General features: G+C 62.8%; 1 protein-coding gene across 1 annotated transcript; it reads right to left on the reverse strand.

Annotated features, from left to right (window-relative positions):
- Positions 1 to 630: 630 nt before the first annotated feature.
- SLCO4A1 (solute carrier organic anion transporter family member 4A1) lies at positions 631 to 24195 on the reverse strand. Its single transcript, XM_082600473.1, has 12 exons — positions 24113 to 24195; positions 12341 to 13170; positions 11270 to 11360; positions 10142 to 10263; positions 9631 to 9742; positions 6594 to 6748; positions 5113 to 5308; positions 3993 to 4158; positions 3723 to 3895; positions 3414 to 3478; positions 2878 to 3026; positions 631 to 884 (listed from the first exon to the last, which is right to left on the reverse strand). The coding sequence occupies exons 1-12, from the start codon at positions 24181 to 24183 to the stop codon at positions 720 to 722; spliced, it is 2295 nt and encodes a 764-aa protein (XP_082456599.1). The 5' UTR covers positions 24184 to 24195; the 3' UTR covers positions 631 to 719.
- Between the last annotated feature and the right edge of the window lie 1068 nt (positions 24196 to 25263).

Raw genomic sequence — 25263 nt, forward strand, 5'->3', positions numbered from 1 at the left:
GGAAGTCAGGGCCAGGCCGCGCGCAGGATGGTGTGGGCCCGCGCAGAAGCACCGCTAGCTCCAGCTTGCCCACGGGGGTGGGTGCTTTGTCCCTCTTTGTCCCTTCCATGGAGCAGCCCCAACAGCGCCAGCGTCAGCGGCCTTAACGTCTCCAGAGAGAAGAGAGCTTGTGAACCGCCAGGTAGCCACCAGCTCCAAACACCCGCCGTTTAAAGGAGAGATGAAGGGATGCCAGAAGTGTCTCCCCAAAGTCCACAGGTGGTTTCACACTTTTTGTAACTACTGACGGAGTTACGTGGGAATCAGAGGTTGCTTTAGAAGCACAGCTGTTCGTGTTTCCGAGGGATCCTGAGGCCCCAGGGGATGCTATTTGGCTAAGTCCGTGGGAGAGGGCCAGAGTGTGAGCGGACCAGAGGGAGGCAGCCCTGCATCCGGCCGGGAAGTGGGCCACTCCTTCCGAGCCAAGAGCTGGTCACCCCACTCTCTCTGGCGAGGTCTGGGGGCTGGGGCAGGGGCGTCCACTCGGACGTCTCGCATTCTTCTCCTTGGTGCCTTTGGGGCTCAGTCCCCCCGGACCCAGTGACACATTTTTGCAGGGTCCTCAGTGCCGGGGATCAATCAGGGAGGGGTCACCCCTTCCGGGGAGAAATTAGATAGTGTTCCTGGGAAGTGCCCAGGAACAGTGGCAGGCCCGTGCCCCCGGGCAGGCGGGTGGGCTGTCAGATGTCGCTCTGGATCTGGAGGGCTGAGGGGGCTTCCTGAAGGTCCGTGGGGTTGTCGGAGGCTGAGGACTGGCTGGGCAGAGAAGCCTCCAGGCTGTCTGAAGACCCCGACAGGGGCTTGTACAGGAAGCAGGCAGTGGTGAAGAAGACGAAGCCCAGGACCTGGGGAGAAGGGAGCCGCTGGACCTCTCCTGAGCCACCCGCCCAGAGGCCCTGGGTGCTCCCACTTCTGAGCCCCCCGCCCAGCCCCGGGCGTCTCACGAGGTCCTGGGGAACCAACCCTGCTCTGGCCAGAGGGTCCATCCGTTCTGCATAGCCAGTCCCTAGCCTGGACCTCAATATTGTTAGGGGGGGATGAAGAGTATGATTTCACTTAAATGCAGAGGCCCTGGATGAAGTGGAGGCGCTTGTCGTGGGCTGAACAGGGTCCCCGCAAAAGAGGTGTCCAAGTCCTGACCCCCGGAACCCGTGAATGGGACCTTGATTTGGAAATAGGGTCTTTGTAGATGTAATTAAGTTAGGGGTCTTGAGATCACTCTGGGTTAGGGTGGACTCCAGATCCAGTGACGGGTGTGCAAACAGAGAAAGGGGAGGGAGGTTCAACACAGTGGCACACAGGGAGCAGCCCCGTGATGACAGAGGCAGAGACGGGGTGAGGAGTCTACAAGCCCAGGAGCCCAGGGATGGAGGAGCCGCCAGGAGCAGGGAGGGGCATGGGACAGAGTCCCCCTCAGAGCCCCCAGGGGGGGACGGGCACTGCAGCCAACTTGATTTTGGACGTCTGGCTTCCAGAAGGAGAAAAAATGAATTTGTTTGAGCCACCTGGTGTGGGGTCTTTCGTCATGGCCACCCCAGAACCTAAGTCAGAGGTGGCCAGCTTCGGCGGTCACTCTACCGCAGCCACCACCTTGAGCCCCCTGGGAATCACGCAGCCTGGAAGATGACAGTGTGGGCGCGCGTGCTAGCCTCTGTACACGGGTGTATGCGTTCAGCGTGTGAACCCTGGGTTTCCTGGAGCACCGCCCAGGCAGATGGGCCTGAAGCCACAGGAACGAGAGGCTGTTTCCACTCTGTGGCCCCGTGAGCGAGCGGGATAGCACTTAGGGGTGCACCCGGCCACCCCCACCCCCGCTAAAATGAGCACTGACTCTGGGAGCCAATCCTACCCCTGTGCCGAGGCCGCGGGGGGACTATCTGGGCAGACAGCCGTCCCGGGGTCCAGCCTGCTGCTCTGGCCGAGGGACCCTACAACACAGGGAAAAAGAAAAGCAAGGGCCGGCTCCCTGTGCGGGGTGCATCTATTTGAACTGACCCGTTTGTCCAGAGCCACGCAAATCTCTTCTCACACTTAGCTATTTTTAAGCTAATCTTCAGGGAGATAAACCCAAGGGTAGCTGAGAATCCTCTGTCTCTGAGGCCCCTCCCGAAAAGGCTCTGCCAGTGGGACATTCCCGAGTCCACCCTGCACCCAAAGGAGAAATCCAAGACATTCTTATATACCAGCCCTAGGATTTCATTGTATTTGGGAAGTTGTGTGCCTTTTCCTCCAATGGGGGGGAAACTCAAAATATAAATACTATGCTTCACCCCACGTAGCAGACGCCCAGAGATACAGCAGGACGTTTCCATTAACAGCTTGAAAGCAGAGGGTCAGGCTAAGAAGCAGGACGTAACTCAAGACCCACTAAGGATGGAGAAGGAGAAGCGCTGCTTGTGGACCTAGCCAGGCGACCCGGCCCAGAGCAAGCAGGCCTGCCTGGGCTCTTGCAGGGGGAGCAGTTTTGATTTCTCCAAAGCCTTAGCTGACCAGAGCCCAGGGGCAAACCACCAAGCCAGGATGGTGAGGGCCCTGGAGGGCAGGGAGCCTGGAGAGTGAGCCCCGGTGACCCGGGCCTGCTGGCCCACTGTTCCCGCCACTGGCATCACATCATCACGGTCCCCAACAACAACAGCTCGAAATGGGGAAGGATCCCACTTCTGGAAACTGGGCTGCAGGATGATGCCCAGGGTTCCAGTGGGGGTTTAAGCTGTTGGAAGATCCCAGTGGCATGCCCAGATGCCCGAGCTAGTTGGAAAAGGCTCTTGGTCCTTTGGAGCAGACTCTGGGACTCCCTCCCCCTGCCAGCGCACCTGGGGGCGAGGCCACCCTGCTCACCTTGTACGCCAGCCCTGCGATAAGCAGGTACCGGCTCATGGCCGAGTTCTGGTACACGAAGCAGGAGCCCTGCTGGCCGCACTGGTTCTGCCAGAGCAGGCATGCCTTGTCGATCACCCAGCCGAAGGCGATGGGGCCTGGGATGCCCCCTGCGGAGAGAGGCACATTCAGTACCCGGACACCCCCGGCGGGGCGTCCACAGACCCAGACCAGGCGGGCTCTAAGGAACGTGACTTCAGCCACTGGTGTTCACAGCGGGTGCAAAGGGGGCTTAATGTTCCTTTCTGTGGGGGCTTGTCTCCATGCCGGGAGATTCCCCACGGTCTTCGACTCTGGTGGAGCCTGTGTGTTAATGAGGAAATGGGGCCCTCTGGGCAAAAACATGGCCATGGGTCCCTCTAGCGGACTGTTAGGGAATGGAGCCCTTCCCCGAGGTGGGCACAGCCTCGTGCTGGAATGTACACCAGCCTGGCGCGTGCCCTTGTGAGGTGAATGCACGCCACAACTTTGCGTGGCTTCCTCACACAGCACAGTACCTAGAGTTCTAACCACGATCCACTGGATTCCTAGTGCAAAGGATCGCTGCTGGTCACAGACACACCTGCAATGGAAAACCGGCGCATCAACACCCGGGAAGTGTGGCCAAGTCACACCCCACGCCAGTGGCTGAGTCCTGGCGGAGCCCCGGGCCGCGTCCCCAGGTGGCAAGCACCTCACGGAGGCAGTTAGCGCTCTCCTGCCACAGCTCTCCGGGGGCTCGGCACGTACCCCGCAGGGGTCTGCAGAGCTCCGCCTTAGCTGCAAAGGGAAGGTTCTGGGCCAGAGTGAACCCGGCCCGGGCTTACCGTAAAGTCGCCGTTAGTGCAGGAATGCTGCTGAGGAATGTAAAGATAATTACAACGAATATGAAAAGCAGAAGGAGGGGCTTTCTCTGACAAGTTGAAGTGCATTTCCCTGCGGTAGCATGGCCAAAACCAGAGGAAAAATTCTGAGGGACACAGCTACAGTCTCGGTACACCTGGGGAGCGCAACAAGAGCGCTGATTACAGGAGGAAGGGGCGGGGGCCCCAGCGTCCGGGACACCGACCGCCTGGGCAGCAGCCACCCACACTCACCTTCCGGCCACCAGGGCCAGGCGAGGCCGCCTCCGGGCACCCCGCGTGGCAGGGCGAGTAGTACAGGAGGCCGTCGGGGCCACACACGGGGCTGTAGTGTTCTGGCTGGCAGCCGCAGGCAGCGTTGCAGGCAGCTGTCAGCCCCAGGTGGCCTTCGGGCAGGAGGCTGCAGGTGCGAGAGAGCGACGGTGGGGTGCAGGCCGGCGCGGGGTCTGGTCCCTGAGGGCCCACGTCTGCAGGTTTCCAGACTCGCCGGGTTTGCTGCACCCGAGGACTGGGGCTTCCTGCGTCGCCTTGGCTCCTAGAATCGCTGGACGTGCTCAGAGCGAAGCAAAGCAACCCTGCGCCGCGCACTCCCCACCTGGCTTGGTTTTGGGTAGGCAGTGCGTTCGCAGGGCTCGAAATGCAAAAACTGCTGAGTGCCAGGTACGGAGTGTCCCCGTGGCACCGGTCCCTGCCCCGCAGCGCAGGCGGGTGGGCGTCCCACCGACCGGTTATCCGCACCCTCACAGACACACACTCCCCCTCTCTGTGCTCCAGTGGAGCACGCTGCACGCATCGCTCTGCTCCTGCCTTTGTCCGATCAACACGACCTTGGAGGCGCCCAAGGACTAGACTCCTCCCTCTTGCATGGTACCAAGCCCTCCACTCTGCACCAACTCTTGGCTAGCTTGGTTGTTTCCGACCTGGCTGTCTCAACAACGGTACGATGGCGTCCTTGCCCTCGGCACTTGCACTGTCATCTCTACGGGGAATTCCCAGCCAGCGATCGCCAGCCTGCGTCTACATCGGATATTCCCAAGTCACCCCCAGCGGGCTGTTCCCCTCACGTGCCCAACTCAGTGACGCACGGGAGCCGAGGCTGGGCCACTTTCCAAGACAACACATAGAGAGGAGGTGGGGCTGGGGCTGTCCCGCTTTACAGACAGAGGGCTGGGGCTCAGGTGCGCGTGTGAGGGACTGGCCATTGGTCCCCGCTGAGGACACCATCCTTACCGTTATGACCACCTCCAGTGACCTCACCTCAAGTGCCCCACACCCGCCTCCTCCCCAGGGACCACTGGTGCCCCCAACAGGTGTGCAGAGGTCTCCCCTCGCCCAGGTGCCACCTGGCCCTCACCTCCCGTTGTAGCTGGCGGTCACGCCCGCCATGGGCACGTTGGGGCAGTGCAGGAAGAAGACGAAGAAGGCCAGCATGCTGACCAGGGTACAGAGCAGGCAGAACTTGATGACGCCTGAACCTCGGAGCTTGCACTTGTTCACAAAGACGCCGCCCAGGAACGTTCCTCCGCCACCTGCCGGCACCACCAGGTACCCTGTGGAGAGGGAGGGGCTCGGTGACGTCCCCGGAGCCACGGGGGTGGGGCCAGCAACCCCCTGGGCCTCGTCTCCGCTTTAGAGATGGGAGACAGAGGCCCACAGCCATCGGCCCCCATCTGCGTGGCAGCACGGGGCTCTGCACTCAATGTCAGGACCCTGACCAGTGCTCACAGGGGGCCTCGGAGCCTGGGGAGGCCATCCGGCCAGCTGCTCAGAGGCCCAGGGGTGCAGGGGCAGAGCAGGAGAGGGAAGAGGGGAGGTCGCTGGGTCCTGCCCCTCCCACCGGGGAGACCCAAGAACCATCGCGCTCCCCTGGCCCACACGGCCTCTGCGGAGTCTGACCACAAGGGGGTGTTTGGAGAAGCTGGTGGCCGCCATTTGGTAGGAAGTTGGGCTTCATCGGCACGTGGCTTCCAGGCCTGCCGTGGGATGGGGTGCAGATGGGAGAGGGGGCTCTCCAAGGGTGGAGGAGACCTCAAAAACCCTGGGTCCGGTGAGCCCGTCTCCCCAGATGGAGACCGGCTCTGGGGGCAGAGGGGGGGACCCAGAGGACACAGCTGTCCCAGGAGGGGTGTCGGCCGCTGTGGGGTAGGGAAGCAGCTGGCGGGGGTGGGGCTCTGGCAGGTGGGGTCACAGCCAAGAGGCCAGCAAGGAGGGGAGTCTGGGGCACTAGTCACTGGGGAACCCCCGTCTGACACCATCCTCCCTGGGGGGAGGTGCCCGGCCAGGATCGACCCCCACACACCTCCTGCCTGGCAGGTTCTCGGTGAGGCTGTGGCTGCCCCCTCCGCAGGCCAGCGCTCCCCGCGGACGGGGCCGGAAGGAGGGGTCTGAGGAGGGTTCTCACTCTGGCCACAGAACGCCTCCGGTCAGGCAGGCCCAGGGCTGCAGCCTCAGGGAGACCCCAGGACACCCACTGCCTGGCTCACGGGGACCGCCAGGCCCGAGGGAGCGCAGTGGGATCTGCCACCCAAACCCGCTCTGCCACAGCCAGGGATGACGCAAAGGGCCAGGCTCTGGGAGGCAAGGGGGCGGCGGAGAGAACGGGTCAGCAGGCTGTGTTCAGCGCTTCCCAAACTGCCCTCGGGAACGACCGTCCTGCCCATCGCAGCAGCAGCCTTTGTAAGCGTGATTAGAGCTGCTGTGTAAGAGCCCAGACACCTGCTCCGGGGCCCCCGCCTGGGGTTTTCTAGAAGAGACCCTCAAAGGCCCCTCGGTCTCTGAGAACCAGTGAAAAAACGGAGGACCGCCCCCACCACAAGATTCAGGGAGCGTTCTCACCAAACAAGGTGGCAGCTTCCGAGGCACTGAGGCTGAACTGGGACTCAAGGAACTTGGGGCCAAACGTGGACATGCCAGCGATGAGCGTGGCCTCTGTGGCCCCGGCCAGGCAGAGCAGGATGAACGTGGGGTTCTTCAGGAGGAGCCAGATGGAGCTGGATGTGGGAGGGAATGGAGACCAGAGAGAAGAGACAAGGTCAGAGCGGTCCAGAGTCCTGGCCCTTCCCAGCTGAGCACAAAGAGCCTGGTTCTGAGAGGAGAGTGGAGTGGGGTGTGGGAGAGCCAGGGGCACCCCACATGTACCCCAGAGAAACCGAGAGTGGGTGTGGGGCTGGGCTGGGGCAGGGGGAGAGCTGGCACCAGGACCCGGAGCCTGTGGCTTGTTGTGAAAGCCGCTGTCACAGAGGTCGGCTGCAGTGGGGAAAGAGACCCTGAGTGACTGTGACACTGTTGAATCTGCCCCAAGGGCAGCCGGGAGGACCAGCAGAGGGGCCTGAGCCAGGAGCGGGAGGCTGGGGGGGAGGCGGCTGTCACCAAGTCCAGGACTGGGTGGCCCCCAGGAGAGGGGAATGGGGCCTGAAGGGTGGGACCACTTCTCAGTCGCCAGCTGGTGAAAAGGAGGGACAGAAATCCCTGAGGGTTTGGACCGAGAGGCCCCTCCAAGGAGACCCTGTGTGGGCTTGGCTGTCTCTCCGACTTCTCTTGGTGTGTACCTGGGGGGCAGTGGCCGGTGTAGTGATGCCAGGGGCCTGAGAAATGGCCCTTGGACCTGGCCTGAGAGTTCCCCCTTGAACCCAGTGCACACGGCTCTGCACCCCGCCTGCCTTTCCCGGGCCCGGCCCCTCTCAGCCACCGGATGGCAGGTCCAGGACTCGTGAGTGATGTGGGCTGGGGACAGTTTTCCCTGGAGCTCTGGGTCCATCTCGGGCACCCATGAGCAGGCAAAGCCTGGTGACAAACGACTGTGGTCCGACCCCTATCACAGCGGCTCCGACAACGGCTGCCTTTGCTCACATTCTCCGTGTCTGCAGCTAAGGCCTCCCACCCAGAGAACCAGCTCCCACCGACTCTACGGGTCATCTTCCACCAGGAGGGAGACCCCCACCCGGCCCAGCCATCAGTGCCGACACCTCCCTGCGCATGTCAAAGCAGCACAGACACCTTGACACTCCAGTGTTCTTCGTTTTGAGGACACAGGCCAACAGTAAACTGGATTCTGCCAAGTAGGAGCACGTAGGGTGGCCACAGTTAGCCTTCGTGCCCTGGGAGGGAACTGATGCTAATGAAGTCGCCCCCCACCCCCGGCCCCTGCGGCTTCTCAGGGTAACTGCAGAGCGGCCTCCTTCCCCATCCTGCTTCAAACAGGGACCCAATTCCTTCAAGACTGACTTTCAAACTCAAGGACTGAAAAGGTTTCTTTCTGGTCAACAGCCGGAGTCCCACATCCATGAAGGAAACAAGATGCGGAAGAAATGCCATCCTGGTGGGGCTCAGTGTGTGTGTGTGTGCACGCACACGCGCGCGTGCGTGTGCGTGTGTGTGTTGAGGGGAAGCCCAGGGTGCGACCAGTCCCTTTCCGGTCCTTCGGGGATACTTGCCTGGGCTCAGGGGCAGGTGACTCTCCCCAGAAGTATGTGAACTTCCTTATTTCTTAATCTCAGCCTGCAGGTTGCTTGGCTGAAACTCCCATGTTGAATTGGCTCAGAGTACTAGTCATGACCTTGACAGAGGGCCCATGTTCCGGTATTTATTTGACTATCAGCAACCGGTTTGGGGAACCAAGCCTGGGCATAAACCTCCTTATCTCAGGCTTTTTCCCTGGGTCCACTGGGGACCAAGCTGTTGACGCCCTCGGTGCCAGTGCTGCTCAGACGGAGCAGGTGGCCCTGCCCCGGCTGGACGGGGCGAGCCTGCCCTGCCTGGATGACCCCGCCTCCCTGGTCGCTGTGGCCCTGGGCCAGCTCTGCCGGCCTTGGTGGCAGCCTCCTGAGTGGGCGGCTTTTCTGGGGGGTCTAACCAGGTAACGGGTAGCCTGGGGGGTTCCCTGACCCCACGTCACCCTCCCCGTGTTGAAGACAGACAGTGGGGGCTCATTCCCGCCACTAACAGCCTCCACCTGCCACGTGGACACTCATGGGCTCAGGAAGCTGTGGGGCAGGTGGGCACTCAGTGAGGCTGAGGACTCGGGCAGGTGACCCTCCGAGGGCCACCTCCCCCTGGCCAGGAGAGCCCCCCATGGAATGCCCTGATGAGGGGCACTGGCCGGCCAGGAGCCCCCAGCCCCACGCTGTCCCTCTGAGGCCCCAGGAGCCCAGGCTCTGTTTGTCCCAACAGTGTGTGAAGACAGCAAAGTAAGACCAGGTCAAGTACAAGATAAACAAGAGGTAGCTGCCAGAGAGGACTGGCGGCCGCAGGGCAGCGAGGCCGGAGAGCTGGACGGTCCTCTCCCTGGAGCCCTGTGGGCACGTGCAGGTGACTCCCAATGAAACGGTCAGAGAACGGGGTGGAGGGGTGACTCCTGGGGAATGATCCTGGGGGAGGCGGTCAGTTGCTTCCCTGGGGACCGTGGACAAGCTGGCTGTGGGGCAACTCGCCGAGCGTCAGGGATTCACTCCGTGACCATGAGGCGTCAGGCACAGCCCCCAGAGCCTGCCGTGCGGGAGCGCAGACGGGTCCCTGCGTGCGTGTCCCTGGGTCCCCCGCAGGCCCGGGCAGTGAGGGGTGGGCACCAGGAGGCTGAGGCCCCGGCCCTTCCGTCGCAACCGGCCCTTGGTGCCTCCAAGCCGGGAGGCTCTGTCTGCTCCCCCTTAATCCCTTAGCCCAAGTTTCGGAGCCAAGCCCTGAAGACTGTTGGGTCAGAAGGAGGGTTAGGGGCTGTGGGCTCCCCATGTAGCCCTGGAGGGGTCACAGGACTCTCCTAGCTTAGGATCAAGACCCAGCATGTGTAAGACCCTAAAGGGTCTTCAGGACACACAGACACAGACGACAGCCCCCCCTCTCATCTTACAGATGAGGTCTGTAAGAGGCAGGTCCTTACAGAGGCAGGTCTCTAATGGTTTTCCCGAAGTCAGGGTTGCTGGTCACCCGGTGGCTGCTGTCCTTTAACTGGTGAGTTTCAGATGCTCTCATGACCACGTAGCGCTGGGAGCCTGGAAGGATGTGAACATCTGTGAGGGGCGGAGACCAAAGGCCCCGATGCCCCTCCTCCTGGGTGTGGGACCAGCCGGTGGACGAGGGCGCCCAGACAGACATCCTGTACGGATGCACCACGATGACGGGTGTCAGGGATGGTGAGGTGGGAGAGAGCCCACGGGCCCAACCTGGGACCAGAGGGAGATGGAAGGTATTGACAGGGGCGCCCATCCCCCAGTGAAACAAGCCTCTTCCGTGGTCCCCGAGCAGGCAGAAGCTGCAGGGATGGAGGGAGCACCGGCCGGGCCGCCCTGCCGGATGGCAGCCCCCGCCCAGGGGACGACGATCCCGGCCCCACCGCTCCTGGCGGGCAGGAGGAGCAGGGCATGGGGTATCCTTCTGCGGGACGCACCCACCTGGCAGCCGCCGTGGGTAGCCGAGGATGGGCACGGCGATGAGGAAGGCGGCAGCTCCAGTGCCCAGGAAGCCCACCCACCAGGCGCCGACCCACAGCGGGCTCTCAGTGGTCAGCTCCGTCCTGCGGGAAGAGGCACGTGGGGGCAGCGTTGTGCTCACGGCGTCTAGGGCACACACGCCGGGCGTCCTGCTTGCTGGTCATTGAGAGGCGGAGACCAAAGGCTCTGCTTGAGGCCCCCGCCCTGATGCCCCACCACCCCCGGTCTGGGATCAGCGGTGGACGGAGGGCATCGGGACGGACACAGGGTGGGCTTGCACCAGGGGACCCTGCTCAGCCCCACCCCTTCCTCTGGGGCCTGCGAGGCTGCCTCCCGACGAGGCCATAGGGGCTGGGGGTCCTGGAGGGGCAGGGCAGAGGGTGGGTGGCTGGTGCCCTGGCCTCGTGAAGCTCAGGGGTCTTGCCTGTGACCCCCGCCTGCAAACAAATTCAAAGGTACGTGGGAAAGAAGCCTGGTCTGGGCAGCCAGGTGGACAGGAGACAAGGGGCTGGCAGAGGCCAGCTGGCTGCCCCTGAGTTGTATTCTGGGGAATAAACTGGCAACTGAGGCAGTGCTGTGCTTTCCTGAGTTCTGTGAGCCATTCTAGCAGATTACTAGAAGGAGGGGTCCTGGGACCCTCCGACGTGCAGCCAAGTTGGACGGAAGCATGGGTACCCGGGAGCCACCACTGCGGCTGGCGTCTGAAGTGTGGGTGCTCTCGCTCACCTGGGGGGTCTGAGCTGACTCCAGAGTCAGTGTCAGATTGAGGTGAACTGGGGACACTCAGCTGGTGTCCGGAGAGCACTGGAGAATTGTTTGGTGTAGACCACCCCCCAAAAAAAAGAACCTCCCGGTGGCGGCAGGAAATCCCCTCTTGGTTCCGCAAAGGGCATTGGAGCAATTGCGGCCTGGTCCCTTGCAGCTTCGGGAGGCCGTCCATCCATGCTGTCCCCTCCCTCAGGCCACACTCTCCAAGCTGCCCAGACTCCCAGGCCCACCAGAGCAAGGTCGGCCTGGACCTCCCCGACCCGGGCCGCCGTGCTCCTGCACCAAGAGTGGGCGTCTTCTCTGTGGGCCCAGGTCACTCACCGGTGGCCTATTTCGGTGTAAATATTCAGCAGGGCACCTCCGACCAGGTAGCCGGCTGCGGGGCCGAGGATGGCCGCGGTGTAGAAGATGGCTGGAGGGGAAGCAGAGCCGTCGGGGACCTGCTGCGCCCTCTGCGCCACCCCTCCGGCCCACCTAAGACAAGCCCCGCTTGCATTTCTGCACCTCCACCCCTACCCCCAGGCACGAACCCCTTTAAACTGGGGTTTTCATGGCACAGTCTCCACTGTGTCTGGTATCGGCTGGTGTCAACCTTTCAAGGTGTTTTAAAAATATTTCCCTCAAAGCCCCTGTAGACACCATTTGGACTCTTTCCCCCTCGAAAGAGCGAAGATCCTGAGACTCCTTGTGCAGGATGAGGGCGGCACCCATGCAGCAATGCAGGCTCACCCGGGTCCCACAGGCCCCCGTCCCCGGAATGGCAGCCGCTACGTGACACGGACGAGCAGAGTCCACGGTGGACGTAATGAAGCAGGGCAGCGAGCACAGCCGGCTGGGCCGGGGCGCCAGCCGCGGGCTCTCCACTGACCCCGACCCCTTCCCCGGGAGAGCTGACCTCGCAGGAGAGACTCGGGGAAGCGGCTGGCCTGAGGCTGAGAACACGGAAATCTCACCCCAGATCAACGAGAAGGTCTCAGGGGCAGCTCGAGGCTCGAGCCCAACCCCCGAGGGTGGCGTGGCAGCACCCAGTTCCGCAGCCCAGCCACCAGCCGAGCCCGGCTCACAGGATCTTACTTCCCTGACCAGGGATCAAACCTGGGCCCCCTGCAGTGGCAGCGCGGAGTCCTAACCACTGGACCACGAGGGTCCGCGTGCTCCAGACCCCGTGGGATGTGCCAGGGATCGGGCTGAGGCTGGCGAGCGCCACCCCCCTCACCCGAGGTGTCGGGTGAAACGCAGGCCCGTGCTGACCTGCCACCTCGCCTAGGAGCACCTGGGGCCAGGTGGGGCCGCGTGTGGCCAACAGGGACATGCATGTAGGGGGCTTGGACGGGGCAGGGCTCTGAGTAGACGGCCGGCTGGCGTCAGCACCATCACACCCATCCCACTCACCGATGTAGACAGGCGAGTAGCTGGACTTGACATTCTCGTCCAGGTAGGTGACGCCCAGCGTGTAGAGCGGGGTGGCGCCCATGCCGTGCAGGAACTGGCCCAGCATGAAGACCAGCTGGTAGCTGGATAGGCCAGAGGCGCGGCCCCCACAGGTTGTGCTGCGGTTGGCCCGGCATGTTCCGACGGCCTCGTCCACCTGCACCTCGTAGGGGCCGGTGGTGAAGTGGGGCAGTGAGAAGACCAGCGAGCCAGCGCCCATGACCAGCACGCCCCAGCCCAGCCAGCGAGGCTTGTGGCCGTGGCCTCCGAAGTAGCCAACGAAGGTGAGGCAGAGGCAGGCGGCCACGTCGTAGGAGCTGGCGATGAGGCCACTGTGGTAGCTATGCAGGTCGTAGCGCCGCTCGATGGATGTGATGACCGTGTTGATGAAGCCGTTGACTGTCATGCCCTGCAGGAAGGAGGCCGCGCACAGGAACAGCAGGAAGCCCCGGGGTGTGTTGAAGGCCTGCAGGCACGTGGGCGTGAAGGCCCGCCAGCCGCAGGCCTCGTCCGGCCGCCCTGTCACCACGTAGCGCACCTCCCCGGCCACCTGGGGCCCGCGCTTCTCGGGCCGCGGCTGGCACAGCGGCTGGCTCAGGGGCGAGCCAAGGGACGCCCGCCTGCTGGGGGGCGTGCAGTCACACTCGCTGTTGGTGGCCAACGGGGGGCCAGGGAAGACCAGCTGCGGCATCGAGACGAAGTGCTTGTCCCCCATCGAGTGCTGCGGCATCTCCGAGGGCGTGACAGCGACGGCAGCGGGAGTGGATGCGGAATTCCAGCGGCGGTCCGATCTGCGGGAAGAATCCATCTCCAGGAGAACCCTCCCCCGGCCTGTCCCCGGGGGCACCGACGGCTCTGCCTGTACGTTACCCAGCCTGGTGAGGGCAGCCTTTCTGACCAGCCCCCTCCCCGAATCCAGACCCGCGCCCTCAGGGCAGCCCCGGGCCTGAATGAGGCCACAGAGCTGAGAGTGGAGCTGAGACACAGCAGGACTGAGTCAGACGCCATGTGAGCCCCTGGACCACCCTGACCCGCACCTTCCCCACGGCCTTGGCTGGCGGCCTGAGCTGTGCGCTCTGCCAGGGGCAACTGACCATGCCTGCCCTCAACTCCAAGCCCAGCCTCCATTCTTCCCTGAACTCACACCCGGCCAGCCTTGTGCTCTTTAGCATGAAAGGGAAATCCAACTTAGTCCAGCGTGTGGAGAGTGTGGGAAATGAGGAAGGGGGTACAGGCAGGCCCACCCGGGCCCCCGGGATGGCACCGGACGGGAGGGTCGGCTGGCGCTGGGCCTCGCCCATGGCTGGTCTCTCGAGATGCTGAAACCGCTGCAGGTCGCAGCCCCGCTGACAGGTTCGAGGAACACTGTGCCAGCACTCCATCCTTCTGCAAACTCCCAGCCCGGCCTGTTCCCGTTGCCCTATCTGGGCCCTCACTTTGACTCCCAGCCCACGGACCAAAAGGAGCTCAGTCGGGCCTGAGAAATGGCTGCATCTCGAGGCTCCCGGGGCTCCCACACACCCCCAACACCCCCAAGCTTTGAGAAAAGGCAGGACCTATTGCCAGGTAAACAGATCCTTCTGGACCCCCCAGGTGGCGACAACCACTCTGCATCTTAAGAGGAAAAAACGCTGATTTTCCCAACAGAAGTAAACTGATCAGCACAGGTACAGTCGCTGTGACAGGAAACACCTGATCTTGGTTGTACCTACAGCCCCTGGGCCCCTGTGCGAGGGTCTTCAGCCGAACTCAACACACTTCCATCGGGTTACCTCTCGCTATGGGCCGAACCGTGTCCCCCAAAGAAAATACGCTGGAACCTTAAGCCTCAGCTCCCTGGAATGTGAGTGATTTGGAGGGGGGGCCTCTAAGGAGGTGACAGGTAAAATGAGGTCACGGCGGGGGGGACTGGTCCACTACGGCTACTGTCCTTTAAAGGAAGGACTCTGGACCCAGACAGGCACACAGGGAGAACCTGCTGTCGGCTACTCAGGGCCCCGAGGCGGCCTCAGACCCCCCACTGCGCATGGGTGTCAGTGATGTCGGGAGAGGCCGCTGCCCAGAGGGCTGACGCTGCCCCCAGACTTGTCTCAGATTAGACTTGGTGGACCGAGTCCTTCAGGCAGCTAGTCACAGAGCACCGCTCTGCTGGGCCCCGAGCCGGGGACGCGGAGGGGCAGAATGGTGGCTCCCCACCCCCGGCCCGAAAAGATACATCCTCCGACCTTGCACATGACCTTATATGGAAAAAGTGTCTTTGCAGGTGTGATCGGTGACTTGAGACGAGGTCCTCCTGGCTTGCGGAGGGCCCCACATCCAGCGACAGTGTCCTTATTAGAGAAGCCACGTGATGGCGGAAGCAGAAACTACAGTGATGAGGCCACAAGCCAAGGATGCCGGTGGGGAGCTGGAAGAGGAGGGAAGGACCCTCCCCCGGAGCCTCCAGAGGGAGGGCAGCCCTGCCCCCACCCTGACTTCAGACTCTTGGCCTCCAGAACTGGGCGGGGAATAGAGTTCTGTTGTTTTAAGCCCCCAGTTTGTGGTCCTTCGTTACAGGACACTCACGCAGCCCCTAGGAGGCCCGGCTTCCAGGCGACCACAGGCCTGGAGGGAGGTGGAGTCTAACAGACGCTCAGAACAGGACGTGAGCCCAGTGGTGAGGGCAGAGGGCGGTACCACTGAGGGTCCTGGGCGGCGGGGCGGGGAGGGAACATCGGGAGTGCCTCTGGGGGAGCTGCGCCTGGCGTGGGCCCTGCTGGCAGAGAGCAAAGAGGACTTTTCAGCCGTCCTGGCCACAGACAGATCCTTCAGCTCTTGCGACGGCAGGATTTTGGCTTCTGTGGGCTGGTTTCTGTTTGTTTGCTTGTTTTGTTTTGTTTTGTTTTTTGGCCAAGCCACGTGGCATGCGGGATCTCAGTTCCCGACCAAGGATCGAACCTGTGCCCGCTGCGAGGGAGCTCAGAGCCCTAACCACTGGATCGCCAGGTTAGGACTGTTTTAAAACAAAAGATTGGCTTTATCTTGTGTTAACCTTGCAAACTGGGAAGCGGTCCAGGGTGAGGGGAGTGGGCCGTGGTGAGACCACACCCGGGTCTGGGAGGCAGTTTTGCGTTGGGGGGGGGGGTCTGGGAGCTCCGCCTCTCCTGATCCCCTCGCACCCTGTGCATTGAGGCTGGGGCGCCAGGTCTTTCTGCCAGACCTCTGCCTGCTCCTCCGCCGCGCCGTCTTAGCTAATTTTAGCCTCACCCCGGCCTCCTCTCTGGCCTTCCCTGGGGCCAGGCCGTGGGCGCAAATGCCATAAGACACTGCAGCATCCCACTTCCCGGCAGAGTCTGAGCTCCACGCACAGCCCATCCTACAGGAAAGGGAAGTGGGCCCAGAGGAGTCAGCAGTTTCCCAAGGCCACACAGCCATCCAGGGCCTGTTAGGACGAGACCACGTGGTCCGGCTTCAGAGCCCACGAGCGCGTTGGCTGTCCTCGCCAACGTTTCATTCAAAGAAACACGACCAGTTGTGTGGCATTGACACACAGGGCCAACTCTTTGCTCTGGAAACTGGCACTGCCAGGCAATCAGCAGCCAGATCTTGAGGCCAAGTGTGGACAGGAACAATTCCACCTCAGTCATTCCCCAGGGCCCGCGACCACACCCAGCGTTGTGTTTATAGAGCCACCACCTCCTCCCTGCACCCTGGCGCGCCAGGCTCAGTCACACGGACTAGGAGGGTGCCCACGGAAGGAGCAAAGTTCACGCCGCGTGAAGGACCGTCGAGCCTCCTGGAGGGACAGAAAGCCACACACCTGCTCCCAAAGCAGGTACTGTAGGCACTTGGGCCACCGTGGAACAGAGCAGACGGTGACAAGCGTGAGCCCCAAGACAGCACAGCGCTGCTTCCCACCAGCCCCGCGGCTCAGACGGGCTCCCGAAACAGAAACGTGGAAAAAGCTCGACCTTCCCAGAGGCAGCCACGTGTTCGTGCTGTGGGGATGCATTCCTCCACAGTGTGCACACACACACACCCATCTGTGCACACACCTTCCACACGGAAACACGTGAACGCACGCACATAACCAGCAGGGCCCTGGACCCCTTCCCAGCGGGGGTGGGCCCAAAGAGAAGGCGTCCAAGCGGGCCGGGGGCAGCGGCTGCTCTGAGAGGTCGGTCCAGCGGCCTGTGGGGATGGACAGTCAGTACTGGGCCGGGGAATTATTATTGGGGGGTGGGCCTTCCTAGGAGGGATATGCAGAACTGCCTCCCCCCAGCTCTGAGCTTGTTTAACCATCCCGCCGATCCCCCGCAAGGAGAAATGCAGGGACGGGAAGGATCGGGCCCCAGCAGGGCTTAGGAGGCAGCCAGATCGCTGAGCTAGCGCGACTAGGAAGGTCATGAAGAAATAGAGTCCTTCCTATTTGAAAATAAAGGCCTTAACAAGACTCCAATGCCAGTGGTGTGTGGCCCAAACAGCTCCACGTCAGCGTAAAGTTTACCTGAGCTAAGAGCTCTGATCTCTGACACGAACACATAAAGTCAACCTGCAGTCACGCACATCACTTGCTTGTTGATTCACAGACTGAAAATCCCATTTTAGACATCAGCCAGGCGACCGGCGGTGGTCACCACCCTCACGGGATGAGAAGTAAACGGTGCCACTGGGGTGGGCAGCCCCGGGGTCTCCTCCCCGGGTCCGTCAGGAGCGGCTGTGATGGCCAGGACACGACAGCCTGAATGCAGACGGCACGCCCCCGCCCCGCTTCGAGGCAGCGCGCTGACAGCGTCTAACCAATCTCTTACTAAGCCCAGATTCTGCTCCACCTGCTGTGCTCCGGTCGGAAGGCGTTCACCCGTATCAGCAGCGTCTTGATCAGAAAGGAGGCTGGGCCCTCCCATGATGCAGGCGCTGAGGTGTGAGGTGCGGTGGGGTTGCAGGGTGGGGAAGGCGGACAGACACACCTGCGACGTGGAGCCAGTGTGTCTGGAATGTCCCCTCCGTCGGCAGGCAGCGCCAGATCCTGGGTCCAGGGCTGTGTGACACCTGGAATCTCACAGCCACGAGGACGGTCCCACGTTCTCAGGTCTTCAGGGGGAGATTCCTGAGTTTGTACCCAGACCTCACGCGGCTGTGTCCGGGCGACGTGTGCTGGGCTTGCACGGTGTCAGGAGACAGCTCCAGAAATGGACACAGACGGTCATGTTGACGCCTGCCCCGGACTTAAAGGACACTTTGCTGTGTGTGCAGCTCGAGGACTGAATGTCATGGCAAAGGTCTGCTGCGTAGACGGGCCTGCGGGCGCTGCCCGCTCCAGCACGGGGGCCTCTCAGCCCCCGTGGCCGAGTCCAGGACGCAGACTCGGATGTGGGCTGGTGGGCATGGCCAGCTGCTCCGTCCTGGTCTCCCAGTCATCTGCGTCCTCACGACAATGCTGCTGGGGCCTGGGGGTGCAACCCAGGGTGATTTCTTTCCTGGACATGCTTCTGAGATGGCCAGAGTTGACCCCCCACGGGGCTCAGCCAGGAGAAAGTAACTTCATGGCTGGTGACTCCCTGCAGGTGGCCAACCCCCATGAAGGCCAGGCTGGTGGCCCTGAGGCCATTGCCTTTTGTTTCCCTGTCTCAGGCCCAAGTGGTCAAGCTGGTGGGAGGGTGACAGGGGCTGCAGAGTCCAGTGGCAGCACCACTTAGATGCCAGCTGGCTCCCCCAAGGAGTGGGCACCACAGCTGGGCTAGGGGAGGACGTCAGGCCTCCCCACCAATTCCCCTTCTGGGCACTGTGAGTGTGTGCACGTGGCCTACGGTTTCTCTCCGCTTGGAAATCGTTTCAACAAAAAAGTGTATCTGCTTCCCACCTGCTGCTGAGGCCTGATCCAAGGTGTGGCGCCTCTTCCGGGACCTGAATTCTCAGGCTTGGCTGATGGTTGAGCGGGGCCCTGGTGACTGCAGCCAAGCTAGGTGGAGACTGCACCACGGAAAGGATGGGCCAGCTCCTGCCAGCATCCCAGGTCCAGTGCACAGGTATCCTCACCTGAGAGACCCCGATGCCATCTAAATCCTGGCCTCTCCTCCCTACCCTCTGCGGAGCCCAGGCCTCAGAGTCTGGTGCCCAGTCCATGATCTCAGAGCCAAGAGCAGAATGATTATAGATTCTACCTGTCAGTTTGGTGGGTCCCAGGGTGCCCAGGCCTTGCGCAAACATTCCAGGTGCAGCTGTGAGGGCGTTTCTGGAATCAATTAGCATTTGAATCGGTATATTTAGACCCCGTGGGCCTCATCCAATCACTTGAAGGACTGAATAGAAAGGAAAGGCTGACCCTTCCCTGAATTGCCCTGCAGGGCTGCCTTTGAACTGGGACACGGCTTTTTCCTGTCTTCACTCACACGGAAACATCATCGCTCTTTCTGGGTCTTGAGGCTGCTGGCTTTCAGACGGCAACCACGACTTCATCTCTGCTGGGTCTGCAGCTTGCCGACCACGTATCTTACAAAGTCACGTGAGCTGAGTTCCTATAATTAGTCTCTTTTATAGCGACCTATCTGCTATTGGCTGGGTTCCTACGGAGACCCCTGACTCATGCAGCAGGTAGTCCTGTGCCAACACCTGCTTGGGCGAGGCCTGTGCTGGGCGGCGGGTTTGGGGACCGCGGGACACCATCCTGTCCACAGGAGCTCACAGCCGCTACACCCAAGGCTGTCCCGAGCCGGCAGCAAACTGTCCCAGCTGCAAATCCAAACAGCACAAGCTGTCGAGAGCCGGTGGCAGCAAGACACACACAGCTTGGAGCCGACAGAGGCCCGGGAGCCGGGCTGCAGGGCAGGGCATCTGACAGGACGCTGCCACCATCACATCGACACCCATCCCACGGGCCGGGCTCAGCTGAGCCCCCTCCTGCGCACAGCAGACCCGTGAAATCCCCCACCACGGGCGCACCCACGTTAGGGATATAACTTTCACCCCCAAGCCAGGCACCCTCCCCAGGGCCCTGTGCTGGACCGCTGCCCTAGGACACAGTCTCTGGGGTGCTCCAGCCATGTGACCCCCACACTGGGGCGGCGGGGGGCTGGCGGCCCTGGAGCGCCCGCCCGGCCCTCAGGCAGGCCCTCCCTGCTGTTCTGCTGCCCCCAGTCTCATGGAGAGACGTCTGAGGCTGGGACCTGCTCTGCTGAAGCCTTTGACAGCTCTCCTGGCCATGGAGAATCCCCTCCTTGTACAGGGAAGACTGTCCTCCTCCGCTACGCAGGAGGCACGCAGCTCTCCCCAGGGAGCCCCTCTCAAGGGGGAATCTTGTCCCACCCTCCCGGCCTGTCCCCGGCCGGGTGGCAGCAGGTGGAGGGGACCGTGGGAGCACGCCCCACTGCCAGAGGCCCTCCCCCCGTGTCCCCTGGGGAGAGTCAGAGCCTGCAGGATTAGGCAGGCTGATTGGCAGGGAGGGTAATGTGTACGCTGGGGCCTCAGCTGGGCGAGTGAGGGTGTGTACGCATGTGCACACGTGTGAGCGTACTTTTGTGTGTGTGCACGGCAATCTCAGCAGGAAACCACAGGTTTCTTCCGACTCCCAAGCTGGCCTGGCCCATTAGCGGAGCCGAGAGGTGTCTGTGCCGAGGAACTCCAGGCCCCCTCCCCCACTTTGCCTCCCCCTCCTCCTCGCAGCCTCACGAGCCCCCCCGACAGCTGTCCTGTAGGAGGTCAGTGGCCCCCACTTGGCTGGCTCGCCAGAGCTCCATCCGTGAGAACTGAGATCCTGGTGTCAGTCCAGGACTGAGATGGTTTTCATGTTCACATGCTTAGCTCTGCCTGCTTCTTTCCTCAGGTCTGATGCAGCCATTTACTTCTCTCCTAGTTGAAGGCTGTCCGCAAAGCGTAGTGGGTGGGAAGGGTGCAGGATTACCCACAGTAACATGTTAAGCCTCAGGTGGCAGCCCCTGGGCCCCTGGGCCTCCTCGGCCTGGGTTCCCGCAGGACCGTCTGGCTGCAGCTGGAGCAAATGCCCCAGGGGGGCCTGAGGCTGAGCCACGTGGGGCCCGTCCCACGCCAGGGGTGCTCCCGGGCTCTGTCCTGGCCACGCTGGGAGCTTGGCAGACAGGGAAGAACCACAGGCTTCATTTCTCCTCTGCCTCGCGCTCCAGCCAGCAGGTGCCTCGACCTGACGGCCCCCTCGGCCAGGCTCCTGCCTCCCCGCCCCCCCCGTCCCTGCACCTTCAGTGCCCCACGACCCCTGGGACCCTGCAGGCCGCTCTCTCCCCTCGCCTCCCAAACCCAACCTGCTCTCTCGTCCTCCGAGTGGGTGAGTGGAGGGGGCTTTCGATTCCTGAAGATGAGACTCAAAGCTATTTATGGAGCAAGCACCGGGTGGCAGGACCTGGGTGGCCACCGCAGGGCTGGCGCACCCTAATTTGCATACCTGATGGCCACACACAGGTGAGTGGGCAGGAAGCTGGCTGCTTTGCATGGAGGCCACAATGAAGGACTGTCTGAGGGAGACCTGGAAAGACCCGTCCCTCAGGGAGTGTCCTGCGGTCTCAGCGTGGATGTTCCTACTTCCACTCTGCCTCCACGGCCCGAGCCCGGTGTGTGGGAGCGTGGGGTGAGCAGACTTGCAGAGGCCCTCACCGGTTTGGGGGTGCCGGGGAAGGTTCCGTCCACGTGAGGGGCCTGCCCTGGCGCAGGCTGGACTCTGCCACTCCCAGGTGGCCCCTTAGGCCCTTGGGTCCAAGTACCAGGCCCACGGCATCTGCCGAGAGGCAGGGCCCCGAGCAAGCTGGGGCGGGAAGGGGGCGTTGCCCTCAGCCCAGCAGTCCTGAGCCTTCTGTGTTTTGGGTGGAAGGGCAATGCCTCAGGTACTCCCAAGGCTTGCTGGATAAAAAAGCCACGGAGGAAAGGCGGCCCCCGTGGTGAGGGTGCTTGTGTGGTGCCCGGCAGCGTGGGCGGAAAAGGACAGGCTGCAAGCTCCCAGACCAGGAGCCCGCGACTCTGAACCCAGGTAAGCGGACCCAGCCGGCCTGGTGCTTGGACCTCAGTGGCCTCACCGGCCACACCGTGAGTGAGCAGCTCTCGTACGCGACGTGTGGTTTGTGAATGCATCTCCCCACCCCTGGAAATGTGGTCCAAGAGGCTAATTCTGCGTAATGCTGCGGGAAGGGGGCTGCGCCATGACCAAGGGCAACAGGGATGTCTGAGGACGGGGGCTGCAGGCTGAGCCGGGGCAGTGGCAGGAAGAGTCCCTGCGAGCAGCCTGCAGGAGACACAGCCCGGGCCCCAGTTAGGCTGGTCCCCCTCCCCCGTGGCAGGGCCTGGCTCCACCAAGTCACTGAGAGCCCTGGTCACCTGAGGCCTGAGCTGGGACCCCCCTCCCGCTGGTGGGGCAGGATCCCAGCAGGCCTGTGCGGTTACCTGCCGTGGTGAAGACGGGGGTCCTGCCCTGATGTGGACGCCCATGCCCACCACGACCACACCGAGGCCACACAGCAGCTGAATGTCCAGGAACAAAAGCGGCCAAGAGTCCTGAGGATTACTGCCTATGTCCCCCCGTAAGCGGGCAGTGGGCTCTTTGCCATGCCTGAGGACGGCAGGCCTGGGAGGGAATATCGGGGTGGTCTCTGTCCACTCCCCAGTTGGAGGAGACAACGGAGGAAGCGGGAGTGTGGCCAGGGCAAGTCCTCTGGGTCCCCTGCCGGGCCCTCTGCACTGGCACAGCTCCATCCAGACCGAGAGCACCAGGCTCTGCCCCACTACCTGCTGGCTCTCCAAGTCGAGTTGCTCGGAATCGGGCACTCAAACAGCACCGGATGCCAGCCCCAAGACCTCATTCACACGGCCCTCATCCTGACCTCCAGGCTCCCAGCCACCTCACCACAGCGGCGGGGAAGGGCGTGGTTGGGATCCGCCCAGCACCTGCTGCAGGGACTACACCCAAGGAACCATGGATTAGGTCATAGCCACCCGGGAGGGAAGCAGCCCCGTGAAGAATTTCCGGGCAATATCTGCCAGCCCTGCCCAGCAGGACGGGTCCTGATTCAGGGCAGTCAGGGGTGCGGGGGTCCAACCAAGAGGCCTCTCCCTTCCCTCCCTCCAGCAGCACGTGGGAAAGCTGGGCTGTGGAAGCCCAGAGGCATCCTCCCTGCATCCCACAGGCCTGGACTATCCTGGCCAAATGCTCTTGTCCTCTTAGGTGCCGCCCATCTTCTGGTGGGCAGCAAAAGACACCCTGCTCTGTGTCAGGCCTGGCCCTCCTGGGCTTCCTTCTCCCCCAGGAACAGAGCTCTAAAACGTCTGGAGTCACACAAATGTGATTCAAACCTCTCCACCACGTTCTGCCTGTGTGACTTTGGGCAAGTGCCTCGGTTTACCCATCTGTGGAATGGGAGCGATAGTAGCTCCCTCGTGAGTGGTGGTAAGGATTCAATGAGATGCTCAAAGCACGCAGCACAGGGCCTGCACATTCTAAGTGACCAATAAGGACGCCTGTGGTCATTATGATCACTGCCGGCGTTAGATTCACCCTCCAACCCGGCTAAAGCCAGGTGCTTTCTCTCCTCTGAAGTCCATCCACCCCAGGCTGCACCGAGAAAACCTCACAGCACCACCATGCTCAAGGTTCACCGCCCCACCAGCTCCCTGGAGCCAGTTTCTGATTAGACAGAGGAAACCCAAGTTCCCCAAAGCACCGCGAAAAGCGGCCACTAGGAAGCTGTTTTCTTCACTGTGGAAAACTACTGCAGCTCCTAGCGGCTCCAAACAGAAACAGGCCCCATCACCAAGTCTGACCTTGGCAGCAGGAGCCTTCAGGCACCCACATGGGGGATGGGGCCTGGACCCCACTGCCTGATGGGCTTCTCCCCACCGGATTCCACACCACCCAGGCTTGCTCCTCCGAGCTGGAAATCTCAGCATGTGCCTAGGCTTTCCCGTCCGGAGCCAAGCGCGCCCACTGGGTGCGGGGGGGGGCCCTCGTTCCCATCCTCCCTCAGCCTCCGCCGGCACCCAGGGGCGCCCGGTCTTCCAGTGCCGGCTCTGCGCCGGACGCGGGGACCTCGTGTAGCGGGGCGGGGACAGGGGCGTGGCCCGTATCGCCCAGGCTGGGACCAGTCCCTCGCGCCCACCCAGTAGCTCGGCCCGCGGGGCCGGCTCCGCCCGCGCTCCCCTCCCCGAGGTGTCTGGAGCGCGGTTGGCGCGAACAAAGCCCTGCCGCCCGCGAGAAACTTCTGTTCAAGACGATTTCCTCCTTGACTCAGCGGCAGCGGCATCCGCCGCAGGTGGGGGGCCCCGCCGCAAGCCTGCAGCTCCGGGAGGCTCATCTGTCCCTGGTGCGACTCTCGTGGCCTGCGCCCGCGTGCGCGCCCGGCCACCTGCCCCGGCCACTAGCCCTGGCCGCTCCCTCCATCCCCGCCTGACCCCAACCACCATCCATCCCCTCCCCCTCGGCCCGCCTCCTCGGAAGCTCCCCGCCTGGGGAGCCGGCAGCTAGAGGGGGCGCATTGTGCAGCCGATTTCCTGGAGGCGGGCGGGATGTAGGGTGCTCGTCCGCGCTCGGTCCCGCCCTCCCGGCCGCGGAGGGGCTTGGGGCGCACTGCCGGCGCCCCGCGTCCCGCCCCGCGCGGCCTCCCCGATCCCCTGGTCCCCGCCCAACGTCTGAGGGCACCTGCCGCGCTCCTGACATCAGCTGGTCTGGGCCCGGCGCACCTGGGGGGCGCGCCCACGAAGGTGGCCTGACCCTCCGCGGCCCACGCTGCCCCGAGCACTCACCGTCCAGAGGGCCCAGCCGCCGCGCTGCGAACCAAGCTCTGGCTGGGGCTCAGCGCCCACTCCAGCTTCATTCATCCCCTCCCGGGCCCGCCCCGCCGCGGGGAGGAGGCTGCCCGGCCTCACCTACTCAGGCCAATGGCTGTGCCGAGGGGGATGGGGCCGCGCCCCCGGGCCCGCCCACTGAGAGGTGACAGAGGCCTGAGTGCGCGGCTGGGGAGGGAGCTGGCGAGGGGCGGGGCCCGGGGCTGGAGCAGGGAGGAGGGGGCGCGAGACCCGACGGGGCGAAGGGAGGAGGGGCGGGGTTGGGACGCCCCTCCAACCCCCAGGTGGCCGCCGCATGGGCGCCGGCGCGCGCCTTCGCTGACTAATCCCTCCCAACCCCGAGAGACCCCGATCTCCGAGCTACAGGATGGGAAACCGAGAGCCGAGAGGTGAAGTGTGTTCCCCAGGCCGCGCGACTACTCAGTTTCGAACTGACTCGGAATTGAAGCAGGGCGTGTAGGGCCGAGACCTTGGGAGAGGACGTGGGAGGGAGGGAGTTTCCCGCACTACCCCTTCGGCAAGGCCACCTGTGGCCAGGTGGGGGCCGGGGCAGAGGCGCAGGAGTGGTCTGGACCCAGGTCCGGGCTGGGACGCCCACCTGGGAGCAGCCCCTCTGGTGGGCCCCGGCGCCCGTGGGAGTTGGGAATGCGGGTTTGGGGACGTGCCCTGGGCACATGGTGAGGCCAGCACCTTCCCCTGGGGAATCCACTGTTTTCCGTCTGTTGCCTTTTCAGTAAAACGATCCTCTTTTGACGTCAGCGCTGATGTCAGGAGAGGGGGAGGCACCAGACACACTGCCCTCAACAGGGGCGCCTGTTTGAATCCTCCCAATATTCCTGCTGTGTGACCTTGAACACAGTGCTTAATTCCTCTGAGCCTCAGTTTCCTCATCTGTGAAAGAGGAGTGATGATGGAGCTTCCTTAAAGGGCTGTTGAAAACATTGAGTGAAATAAAACAGGGCCAGAGGTTGGCCCATGTAAGGGTTCATAAGAGTTGCCAAGAAGTGACATATTAATAGCTGATCACAATAACACCCCACAATTTTTCCTTTTTATTTTCCTTAAAATCAATTTATTTTAAAAAGAAGCCTACAAAAGTCAACCGTGTG

The sequence above is a fragment of the Mesoplodon mirus genome (genome assembly GCF_964341445.2).
Source record: "Mesoplodon mirus genome assembly, chromosome: 15".
Classification (NCBI taxonomy): domain Eukaryota; kingdom Metazoa; phylum Chordata; class Mammalia; order Artiodactyla; family Ziphiidae; genus Mesoplodon; species Mesoplodon mirus.